This window comes from Asparagus officinalis, chromosome 9 (assembly GCF_001876935.1).
Source record: "Asparagus officinalis chromosome 9, Aspof.V1, whole genome shotgun sequence".
Taxonomy (NCBI): domain Eukaryota; kingdom Viridiplantae; phylum Streptophyta; class Magnoliopsida; order Asparagales; family Asparagaceae; genus Asparagus; species Asparagus officinalis.
In genome coordinates, this window is record NC_033802.1 from 11,901,766 (window position 1) to 11,914,929 (window position 13,164).

Below are 13,164 nucleotides of genomic sequence, written 5' to 3' on the forward strand. Positions count from 1 at the left end.
GGCACGTGATGACTTAAACTATTTTTTAGCTGCTGATGTGGTACGGATCTGTCCTATTTTGGGTGAATTAGGATTTTTAGAGGGTTAATTCTCGTCTTTAAACACTGCCACGTCAGAAAATCCGTGCCATATCAGCAACTAAAAAATAGTTTAAGTCATCACGTGCCACGCACGTGACAAGCTCTCGCCGAAAAACTGGTCGCGGACGAGAGAAATGACCTTGTTGGTAAGTTGAATCAATTAAAATGTCTTAAAGCAGGTTTGCCTAATTAAAATGCCTTCTTGATAAATGGAGTAGAATTAAAATACTCATATGGGTATTTAGCCGACTAGAAACCAACTACTTTTATTCAAAAACATAAATAAAATCGAATATTGTTCATATTCTCACCAAAAGTAAGAAAAAAAAATCTCTCCCTTTCTTTTAACCCGTCTACCCAAACGTTTAAACAAATATTTGACTGATTCCAAAATCTACTACATAATCAGATTCTAATAATAGAAGAGTTGAAATAACATTCGAATTAATAAACTCATGACTCTTTAAACTCATGCATTTAAAAACAAAAAGAGTATCCGTCTATGAAAAAGTAACCCACTCACTTTCAGAATCTTGCCTAGACTAAAACTGCTCCATGATATTAATAAAAATAACTGTGCCTCAACAGTTTGATATGCAATGTAAGTAATTATATTTTATTGTAACTTGTCATATTTTTACTAACATGTGGTTACATATACGATTATATTTAAACCGAATATTTGAACTATTTTTTTCACGTTAATATCACGACATCATGCAGGTCAATTTTGCTGGTAATGACTGAAAGGAAGTTAGCTCCTTAGAACTCAAATCATAAACAAATTATCAATTAATAGAGAGTGACCCTAAGGAGGTAGGCAATCAATTTGGATTGTTTGTAAACATGCTCCGCGGTGAGTAACGTATCCGATTCATACTAATACTGAAAAAAAATCTTTTTTCTAGATGTATTGCAATTTTATTTGGAGAATAGGCTTTGTTGTGGTAATAACCCCTTCACGCGAACAATTGATAAAACTTACATAAGTTTAATGGTTCACTGCACAATTTCATTTTACAAGTTTCCTGCTTACTAAATACACTCGATAATAGTGCTTAAACACTTGTTAACAAAACATTAGAGCATCCACTTAGAACTACATTGAAATTTTCATGGAAGATACTCATGGAGGTTAGAAATCTAAATTACATTTGAAGAAACATTGAAAGAACAAACGGAAGCTTATCAGCATGCTAGGCAACTCTAGACCCCACCAATGTCTTCTTTGAGCAATTCAAGAGCATTATCCACTTTCAACAGCTGCAAAATCAGTAAAGAAAATAAGATTTAGGCTATTGTCGGCAAAATAGAAAAAGCCAAGTATGAGTAAATAAATAAAAACTCCATAAAGGAAACAAAAACTGTAGTTCCATTTCATTCTTTCCTACAAAGGGAGGTAAATATTGCAATTATTTAAGATAAAAACATAACATAGACATTCACTTCAAATGCACATGCATACAAAAAAGAATATAATGAAACTTTTTTTCCGATGCTCAACTTAGTGACCCGCACATCCATGAGGAATATCCAGTGGTCCTAATCTATTGCATTAATGATGTATCAATGAGATATTAAGGGTAGGACTAGCATATAGATCTCTATGTCAATCGTCCAATTGTGGTCCTGATCCATTGCATTAATGATGCATCAACGAGATATTAACTATAGGACTTGCAAACAGATCCCTACGTCAATAATCCAATTGTTGACATACATTTGGTGCACCATTAGTTCAAGAGTTAATAGCGGATAGACCCCCTGCAGATTATTGCAGATAGCCCCCAGAATGATTTATTTCTTTATTTATTTATTTTTATTTTTCACTCTTTTCCCAGCAGGAGGTTTATTTGTCAAGAAACAAATTTCTCTTTCTATTGGGGTAAAAGAGTCAAAAATAATTTCATTTAGGAGGTCTGCAACAACAGAACTACATGGGCTCTAATCGTAAATGAGCTATAGAACAGGCGGCCTATCCACTAACCCTTAATACAATAGACCAGGACCAGTAGATACTATCTCCTCATCCATAAACATAAAAACATGAAGAAAGATGTCTCCATAATGGATACTGTACTATGAAGCCATCTCATTTAAGGTAATTGAATGTCAGGATGTAGCTAGCTTATCTTCACTCCTCATGAGCATCATAAAAACGCCTTAGCTACCAAAAGCTGAAAGGTGCATTGATACCCTTAACCTGCTGTTTTTCTCTACATAGTATCTGCTGCATTAAAATCCCTGAGTTCCACTTTCGTTCTTTTCCCCATTTTCCCTCACTAGTGCAGCTGAATTCAAGCTTTTCATATACGTAGAAATGGCCTTTTAAATGCAGCATGTATTCACTTCACTCGTTGTGAGAAAGACGAGGGCACCCTATACTAATTTCCCAAAGGGTTAATTGTGGTTAAACCACCTTTGCTATCGCCCAACTGCGGATAGACCCTATATAGTTACATTGTTGCAAATAGACCCCCTGAGTGAACCTTTTTTTTACTCTTCTTCAAAGAGAGAATTATTCTTTGACATATATACCTCTCAAAGGTAAAAGAGTCAAAAAATCACTTAGGGGTATATCCGCAATTGGCAATAGTACAGGGGTTCTATCAATTAACCCTTTCCCAAATGATCCTTTTCTACTAACTTGCTGAAGCTAGCTACCTTTAAAAGGATGTAATAATTGGCCAGAAGAGTTAGCTGAACTCACTTGTCACAGCCTGCCATTGTCCTTGCTACATTTAAGGACAACTTGCTACTTATACCTCTGCCACAGTAATAGTAATGGTCTCCATTGTCATCCAAGACTTGAATGATCATCTCAAGAAATTTTCATGTCAGAAATGGAATGAATAAGGTAGTTAAGTTGAAAGGTAGGTTGAGGGTGTCAGTATAAAATAAATGGTTTTTAACTAGTGCAGTAAGTTTCATGCACATTTACAGCAACTGTACTTTAATGGAGTTAAAAGAGTGGGCAAGGCAAAAAATGAAAGGAGTTGCGAAATAAATGGATGAGATTTTGGTTAGGAAGTCAAGGCAACTCCCCCATTTATAGTAAAAAGATTCATGTACTAGTTGTGCAATGCCTCAACTTGTTTTGTCAACCAAAAGACTGTCTAAAAGGTTGAGAACAGATAGGAATCTAAAGGATGAAATGACCATTAGAGCAACAATATCTCTATACAAAAAAGGGTTTAGTCCCTTAAATATTTGAAATTGCTATTACCTCCCCAATTCTCATAAGTTGTTTCAAATTCGCCCCTCTAATTGCTACCTTTACTCTTAACTGCAGGAACTAATTTCAGAATAGGGGGGCCTAATAGCATTTTCAATGATCTGAGGGACTATTTTTAAAATATAAAAGATTAAAGGACTAACATCGAGAAAAAACACTAAAAAGTAATTCAGTAGCTTAATTAAAAACCCATGGACTTGGTAATAAGAATTAAGAGCTACAAATACAGTTTATTTTCTGGTAGGCCATTGGTTTATTTTCTATGACATTGATGATATGTCGGTTGAATCAGAGAATGCATGTGAAAGCAGCTTTAACTATGCAAGATCTTGAAATCAAGAACTGGGGAGAAAAAAGAAAAGGATTCTCAGAATGGAAAGAAAAGAAGGAGAGTACACTGAAAATGTGCACATATGGTCAGGAATGGAGACAACCAAGCCACTGCCCACTCTTGCCTCCATGTTGAATTTTCAGTGTAGAGGCAAATGATGATTGTTTTTTTGTTGGAATTGTTACAAAAAATAACTGTAACTCAAAGCAAAGAGAAAAGGGAACGGTTTTTGCAAGTTTCAGCAGTTTTGGCAGTTTTGAAACAGAATTGTTCATAGTTAAAGAATAACTTTACCCATTCCTCCATATAGTGATTTCTTTTTTATCCCAATATAACTCTACCAGATCAACTTGGTAGTTCAAACTTAATATCTCCTAGTCTTTGACTTGTTATAGCCAGTCTGTATTAGTTGCTATCAACCAATATCAGGCATAATCAGTCAGTTTAGGTTGGATCAGATTATCATGCTAAAAATCCAATACAATAAGGTCTATGTGTTGCTATGGATGAATATTTTAAAGCATTTCATGTCCCAGATTGTTTAGAAGAAACATAGTGACAAGTTTGAGGAAATTTTAGCACCTAAACTAGCACTGAGTGACATTCGTTCGTACTGTTTCTGAGCAATATTTCTTTGACAATTTAGCACCTAAACAAGCATTGATATAGGTTTTACCGCTAGGGGTAGAGAGAAGGAGAGAAGAAGGCAAATATGGTTGAATTTTTTCTCTTGATTAGGGCTGGAAAAGATTAGGGCTCACGAGAGGATCAACTGGGTTTTGGTGATGAGTATAGANATTTTGAGCCAAAACTTTGCTACACACACATGTATAGCAACTCACGTGAAAAATACACCTTATTAGGAGTTGTTTAGTTGACAGGAAATAGAGCTGCACCCGCAAATGCTGTAGTAATTTGGTGAGGGCCTGTTTGGTTACATTCCTTGAATTATAATTCTGGAAAATGACCCATTTTCCCTTTTCAAAGCCTATTTCTGACATATTTTTCAAGGAATGGGTTTCGTTCTTTTTGGGGCTAGATGCACTATTAACATTTCTAGAAGTAGGTCTCACATGCACATTTTTTTTTCGTTTCTTTTTTCCCTCAACCAAACAAAAGAAGGGAAATGATTATAGGAAATCAATTTCATATAATCTTGCTTTCCTTGACAACCAAAGAGGTGTAAGCAACAAGTTAGTTGGCAAAAATAATCAGATTAACATTTTATAGAAAAAATTGCAATATTTGCTGCGGCCAATTTGGCTGCAACAACTGTTGCAAGTCCTTGTGTTAAATAGAACAACTAAAAGATTGTGCCACGTCATCAAATCAGATGATCCAACTCAAAAAATGTCAATCATTTTGCAAATGCAACACAACAAACACTTAATTTGCAATGGGAATGCACTTTTGTAACAAAATATATACCACAAGTTTTGTAACTGACCAGACGCTGGAATTGGATTGGGAGAAGCATTTCCTGCAATAAAAATCCAAACATCATCCAAATGACAGATTGAGGTCGATGTCGTGTAATAAATGTTGAAGGAAACATCCGACCAAAAAATTGCTATGTCCTGAAGTGTACGTATAAGCAAACTATCATTTAACCATCAAATTTCTGTTTGATTTATGCATGGCAGAAAAAATTAACACACTTCATTTTTTGGTTTGGACAAATTTTCAAATTGGACCCATTTAAAAATTTAATTGTCAAAAACGATCCATTTCCAATTTAATTGTCAAAATCGACCCAGTATCAGCCAACTGGCTGAAACTAGGTCGATTTTGAAGAAAAATTTTACGAAACTTCACGGGACTTCAAGTCCCATGAAGTTTAAGCTCCGATAATTAGCTTGATTAGGGGTGCCCAAAACTTCACTTGACTTGAAGTCCAAGTTTTGTACCCGCACACTTCATGAAGTTACACAGTCTCAATTATTTCAACGGTCCCCAAATCGTCACCTCCTCCAGAATCAGCGATGAAACCCTCCAAATCCAACAAGAGTAAAGCAAAAAAGAAGCAAAAGCCCTCGTTCCCTTCCCCCACTCAGCCGCAATTCCCCTCCCTCTCCATCGACAAGCCAGTCCATCTCGGATCCGACGCCGACGGCGTCGATGAGCGCCGGAGCAAAACCCTAACCCTAGCTTGGCCGGCCGTGATCCCTTCAAGGCCGCCGGAATCCTCACTTCGACGATGAAACCCTCGGAATCGAATAATGGAGGCGGGAATAAGAAGAAGAAGAAGAAGAAGTGGAATCCCTCATTACCTTCACTCCCTCAATCCAAGCAAATACCCCATTGGGGATCAGACACTGAAGAAGAGGATGAGCAGAATGAAACCCTAGACCTAAATTGGCTTACTGGAGCGTTTTCTTCTCTTTCATTTGATCAGATTGCCTCGGCTTACACTTAGTATCCCGCTGAATTCTCTTTCATCTTCATTTGGGATGCGATGTACAAACTTCACGGGATTGGTCGCGCCTAATCAAATTGGTGATTGGGGGCTTAAACTTCTCGGGACTTGATGTCCCATGAAGTTTCGAAAAAAAATTCGTCAAAACCGATGGCTGAAACTGGGTCGGTTTTGGTAATTAAATTGAAAATGGGTCGTTTTTTACGATAAAGTTTCTAAATAGGTCGAAATTGAAAATTTGTCCTTTTGGTTTCCTCTAAGTACTAACTTCAATGGAATGGATTGTGAAAATGGACACGCAATATGGTATTTCCAGGTGAACCCTTCCCTCCCTCTGTGTGATTGCCTGCTGTGTGTGTACACACATAAAATGTCAAGTGCATCCCACAAAAAATATAACAGGGGATAATTGATGATGTAGTAAGGTAGTATAAAATATAGCGTAGCCATTCCCATAAAGATCCTGCCTAGCCAAAGGATAAAAAACACGTCTACAGTAAGTATAACATGGCTTTAACATACATAATCAGAAACTGAGAAGTCAATGAATCAACAATTTGTACATGAAAATAGATGGTCATTTCATCAACTATGAAATACATATATATGAATTAAATTTACTTACAAATAAATCTTCAACTGGATAACTCCCTTAAACGAACCAAGAACTGCACAAGAGTTTAAAATTGAGAATATATCCAAATTAATAGAAAAGATGAAGCAGAAAATAGGATGAATTATACTAATTGACATACAATTGAAAGAAAGCAAATCATAAGCACCATACATACCATAACCATCCTATTCCTGGAATCTGATAAAGAAAAACCTTAGCTGATGGCCAAAACCCACTGCAAGAGATGAAATTGAAGCAGCACAAGTTAACAACATGCAGATAAATAACTGAGCTAAGGTTTCCAAGAGTAAGAACTAACCTGAAAAGAACAATTGAACCATACACTTGTAAGATGATGCCAGCTATGGGCCAACGAACAAATATGAGAAAGAGTCCAGCAAAAAAAGGTAGAGAACCCTGCAACAGTATTAAGTATGGTAATTTCCAAGCCCACAGGGAACAAATCATTGCACTCGCAGTATGACATTAACAAGAAGAATATTGGAAACAGGTTATTTCTAAATACCAGAGTTGTATGAGTATAAACTATAAATAAAGGCACCACACTTAGCCATGGGCAAGTAAAATTGTGCAGTGTTTGTTCTGACAACCAAATTCAACGTAAAGCTTATGCTTCTGATGTGTCAGCATATAAAAACTGGTGCGGATGCCAAGTTTAATGAAGTAATGTTTTTCAATAGGTTGATGAGCGGCTTGAGCTTGTGTGTTTCCAAACTTATAAAGGCCGTCTGTTGCGAAGACCATAGGCAAAGCTCTAATACATGAAACCTAAGTTATTTGAGCTGAGGTTTGCACTTTTTTGTACTACATTTTTTGCATAAGAACAGATGTCTCCTCAATCCCTCTCCATGCCATGGCTTACTAGTCCCTTCTCTCTTAAAGTCAGAGTTTCATATTTTTCCTTCAACTATACCACCTGATGTATGATATTTGAAGAGGCTATTAACTTAGATTAATTTGACTGAAGCTGATTCATAAGCTTAACGTTATTTCATAAAGACCTGAAATTAGCTTTCAGAGGTTTAAGCTAATCTATATACTTCTCCACCCACCTAATAGGAGTACTTGCACCTTATATACTTCAACTTGTTTAGCAAGAACTCCTATTAGCATATTTCCCTGGAATAAACTTAGCTTCTTCATTAACTTCTTCCATTAGCACAAGGTTCAAAACATATAATGTCTATCTCCCAATATAATACAAAATTTTACTCTCATATATCCCGTTATCTCAGTATCCATATTCATGCTATACAACTAGGAAAAGATAGTTTCATCTTCATACACCATTCTGAAGGAAAACCATAGGAAGATGTAGACATGTTCACCCTCTCTAGATTGACCCAAATATTCAGTCATCTGGCACTGACTCATCTGGAACTATGAAACCATCCAGGGAAAAGGCAGGCATAACACAAGAAGAAGAAATCTTCAAACCAACTAAAACCAAAGTACAAACCAATGTTGAAAATAGCGATAACGCATAGCGTAACGCTTACCTCCGGTTAGGTTACAATAGCGATAACGCATAGCGTAACGTAGGTTAAATAATTTATTATTATTTAAATAATTTATAGATATATAACATTCAAAATAAAAAATATGAATAATCATCGCAATTCTTAATTTCACAAATCAATATATGATCACAATTTCACAACAAAATCAACCGTGTTTGCCTTAACGATCAATCCAAAGGCGAAATTCGACGATAGATCAATAACTAACCGAAACCTAACATCGTGTGTTCCAGCCAAATAGATCAAATTTCTCACGCTAATCATGTTAAAGAGTAAAACAATGGCAACTTCAGGGAACAAGTCAAGCTCACCCTTCCACACATATTAATTTTTATGGCTTTAAGTGTGAAACATAGTCTGATTATCAGTATTCAAGATTGTATTATGTATTTACCTTGCTAATTTCAGAAGTTGAATGGCGGGAGAGGACGACGATGTCGAAAGGGGCGGCGGGAGACGACGATGACAGCAAGAGTTAGGGTTTTGTTAGAATTTAATAACTTATGAGAAGTGGGAGAGTCAATCACAGCCGTTGAATTATTTTAAAAGCAATCCAAGCTATTAAACAAAATAACCTACGTTACAAAACGCCACGACGCTACGTTACGTAGCTTACGCTATGGCTAAAATAGCGCACATTATTTTGTCCGTGCGCTATTTGAAAACGCTATGTAGCGTTAGGTTAACGCTACGTTACGTTAAGCGCTATTTTGCGCTACGAAACGCGCTATTTTCTACACTGGTACAAACTTGCTTATCCGCCAAAAGTAGACTACATAGCGCGCTAGAATTACTAGTCAGAATGCCTACGCAACATGACGGATTAATATCAAATCATATACCACAAACATAATAACGTCCCTCTTTCCTCACTTACTGAGCTAGGACGCTTTGTTGATCAATATTTGAAGCTCAAATACTTTCCCAATACATGTCACACCAACACCATCACAAGAACAAACAAAAAGGAAGGGAAAAAACCATGTTCCTAAAAATTGATAGGACCTCCCATAAAAGATCATAAAAATTATCACATTATCCAAGCATTTTCTCACATAGTTGTAATGGACTCTTGAACTCTTCTTCTAGCTTTGCGTCAAGATGACTCCGGGTAGACATTGACTGAAATAGACCTCAAACTCTAGAGATGTCGCCACATTTATAAACTAGCTGGCCTCTTTGTCGCCAACAATCCTATCACTTAAATGACCTCTTTTCGGGAGTAAGGTTTGTGCACAAGTACAATTAAATATTAGCTTAATGAAACAAGAAAGAATCTTCAATTGAGAGTAAACTGGGAGATGACTTGATTTTCTAGAACTAATTGCCTTAGAGAACTATAAGCCACAGAATCAAAATGAACAACATTTCATTCTCTGTTAAAAGTTAAATAAAAATAAGGCCTGAGCTGACCCACAGATTTTAAAATAAGAAATAAATCCCTCACGGACCTGCATGATATCACATGGGAAAGGCTATAATGAATCAATGTAAATAATGGAAAGAGCATATAAAATGAAAAAAAGAAACAGATAAATGAAAATAAACTCAAAATACCTTGTAGTTTGATCTATTTGTGAATAATCGCCACATAGATTGCCAACCAAGTAAGAAGGCCACCCCAGACAAGAAAAATATCTACAAATAAATAGATGATATTAGATTTAACATTAGTTACCTTCATTCGCAAGAGTATAAAGAACCAAAGGAAGACATGATATTTTACATTGCCTAGAGCCAACAAGCCCCTGTCAAAGAAGAGAACAACGCCCAGAAATGTGAAAAAGATGCTGCAGCCCAATAGTCCTATTCCAACCTCTACAGTTTCAAATTCAATAATATCAGGTCAGTGCTACAATTTCGAATAGAAAAACCTAGAAGAAATGTATTCTGAGTATAATTAACAAATGATAGGAAGGAAAACCATAAGAAACAACCCTCTGCTTGTTGTAATTTTTGAGTGAACATATATTTATCGACACATTTATGCAGGTTGACATGTCACACAATAAGCAAGATGATATCATAAAGAAAGATTTTTTGGTATAGGTATTCTTGAGACAAAAAGGAGATCACTTTTTCCAGACTACATACCCATACACTACATCTATTAAAGATATAAAAATGAGGTCAAGGTAACCTTGGCTTTTAATCATACAATCATCAAATATATCGCTGTTATCTGATAGACATGAGATTTATTAAAACTTCTGACATGCACAAAGATTACATATTTCATATATATGAGACACATGACAGCTTGATACTTTGATGGGCATAAACTAGCAAACGGCACATCTTCTTACTACCTTCCATATGTGCAAGAAGAAAACTAACTGAAGGTCACAGATGATCCCTATAGGTTGTTTCTATCGACCAGCACATCCATCACCAAATATGTTCCACCATATTTAGAACATAGAACCTACATGGACCTTAATGATTTAGTACTCCAAGAGAATATAACTAACTCTGTGACATTCCTAAATTGACTTAACAATATGAATGGAATCAAGAAGCTTATATCTTTGGTAGTGTTTTCCTGGTGCGGGTGTGAGTGAAATTGGAAACCCATGGAAGAGATGAAGAATGAGCAAGAACAAACTGCAGTTTGTACATTATTTACAAACTGCAGTGTGTATGTTATTTACGTCAAGCAATCAGATTAAATACACACAAGAGTCTTCATTATCATACATTCACAAGGTCAGATGTTTGGACAGGTCCTCTTCTTAGTCTTCATATTTTCCTTCACTCCAGTTACAACTTGCGCTAGTGACTCAAAAGAAGAGGAAAACAGAATGTGGTTTTGCAGAAAAGAAACAGAAGTGCAATTATCATTCCAGGAGAATTAGCAACTATTTTTACTGCATTTCTGATATTAGATAATTTATGGATCATAATTCATACAGGCCTTACATTGTTCCCCCATGAAGAAGCAGGGATTTTCTCTGGTGGATTGGGATCTTTTATTAGTTAGATGGATGAATTCAACTACAGTTGAATCTGTAAGTATGTTTGATTGTCTATCTTTTCTGTTTATTTTTTTTCAAACCTGTACCATTTTCTGCAAAAAGTCAAATAAATCTACAGATATGAGATGTAATCTTCTTAGTGGATTGATTTCCTATGTAGTCATCAAATGCTTTGTCTAAAAAATCTGATGAATCCAAATAATTCAGGATAGGCCTGTTAATAAGATTGCAAGGTAAGGAAACAGATTGCACTATATATGCAATTAAGTCTCTCACAACAAAAAAACAAAAAAAAAGACAAAACGTTGCACAACTACGCATGAAAAAAAAGCTGAATGAAATACGAGGAGCCTGTAGAGGATTATAAAATCCAGCCAGCTAGATAATCTTGGTGTAGTTCCTTTAAGTTTGCACACATTAGCAAAGCAGACATATAATTTAAATAACCATTTTAAAGTAATTCATGTGAGTAAATTTGTCTACCTCAGGGGACATAATTTAAAATTTTAATAAAACCTTTATTTTAGGATAGCAAGCACAAATTTAATTAACTTACTTCTTCTTCTTTTTTTACCATGTCTTTAGTGAGACTTAATTTAAAATTTTAATAAAATATTTATGTTAGGATAGCAAGCACAAATTTAAATAACTTACTTCTTATAAACTACTACCATGTCTTTAGTGATTTTAAATAATTCCCCCAGCAAATAGCAGTTTGTCAAAAGCTAAAACAATTAATTAAAAATACAAAATTTATAGAAATTAAGATAGAGCAAATGGGGAAAGTAAATCTTTCGTTAACAGATACGGTTACTAGAAACTGAAAGATAAAAAAGCTCAAAATGGCCCTTAATTAAAGAAGATAAAGACTAGCTTTGTATAAACATCTAATATGCAAAAATAGAAACATCAAGTTGAGGAATTTACTTTTCAGCTCACTTAACTCGTAGGCCATTTATGAAACCAAGTGCACCAAACAAGTAGCTCACTAATGAAACTTATGGAACCTGCAACAGATGGTTTTTATTTATATTTAGCAGAACTAGTGGCTTAAGAAAATGTTATAGAAAGGGGGATAACAAGTTTTATAACAGCATGACCTGAATTGTAATATAGAAATAAGTGTAGAAAGTTACAGGCATCATTACTTTTGTAAGACCTCTATAAATAAGCTATGATTTGTAGATGCTAGATGCAGACAGGACTGTCATGCTCTAACTTGTACATGATTGTCATGACTTTGACACGGGTGTAAATATCATGCAGGCGCTTATATATATAATTTATAATATATTATATAATATATTATATATATAGTATATATCATATTAGAGATGAGATGCATGAGTCAGAGCAGTCATGACTCTATCAACTTTAAGTTCTATGTCACCAAACTTTGTTAGCACACATTTATTAATATAAAAACCTTTTTATATATATCATGGATCCCTAGGTAATTGACGTGCCGCTTAAAAAACTTTGGTGCGACCACACTATTCCCTATCCAATTTTATGTTGGACACATAGTTTTTGTCATCGTATATATTATATATATATATATATATAATATATATATATATATATATATATATATATATTCATGGGTGTATGGTTTCCTGCCAACATGTGACTGTGCTTACAGTGCATCGCAGAGCCGTGGGTACCAAGCGTGTATATTTTATTTGACTCATATAAATATGGGCAGTTGTCATTTACAACGACATAATTTAAGTATAGTAGAATGATCTATAAAACAACTAGCGATTACTAAAGGGGCACAACAGACATCTATATATATAATTTCTCCACGTGTTTGGTTTTGCATCAATAGTAAGCTTCGAAACTCATCAAAAGTAAATTTATAACTGATCAAAATTTTACCCATTTCAGTCCCTGAATCTGTTTACAGTAAATTTAACTGATTTAAATACCTGGTGGGATTTGAACATAGATTACTCTGACACCATCTT

The 13,164-nt window shown here is 35.1% G+C and overlaps 1 protein-coding gene across 4 annotated transcripts in view; it reads right to left on the reverse strand.

Annotated features, from left to right (window-relative positions):
• LOC109824369 (vesicle transport protein GOT1) overlaps nucleotides 1,019–13,164 on the reverse strand; it is a 13,907-nt gene continuing 1,761 nt past the window's right edge. For 2 of the 4 annotated variants that reach the window (XR_002242618.1, XR_002242619.1), the window contains exons 2-9: nucleotides 12,122–12,201; nucleotides 9,946–10,037; nucleotides 9,777–9,857; nucleotides 6,998–7,095; nucleotides 6,854–6,913; nucleotides 6,688–6,730; nucleotides 5,094–5,126; nucleotides 1,019–1,343 (exon numbers count right to left, since the gene is read on the reverse strand). Coding sequence is in view for 1 of the 4 variants with exons in the window: in XM_020390951.1 (XP_020246540.1) it covers nucleotides 6,715–6,730; nucleotides 6,854–6,913; nucleotides 6,998–7,095; nucleotides 9,777–9,857; nucleotides 9,946–10,037; nucleotides 12,122–12,149 (375 nt within the window). In the remaining 3 variants the exon portion in view is untranslated. Of the gene's footprint in view, nucleotides 1,344–5,074; nucleotides 5,127–6,687; nucleotides 6,731–6,853; nucleotides 6,914–6,997; nucleotides 7,096–9,776; nucleotides 9,858–9,945; nucleotides 10,038–12,121; nucleotides 12,202–13,164 lie in introns of all 4 variants that reach the window. The other 2 variants (XR_002242620.1, XM_020390951.1) reach the window with 2 other exon arrangements.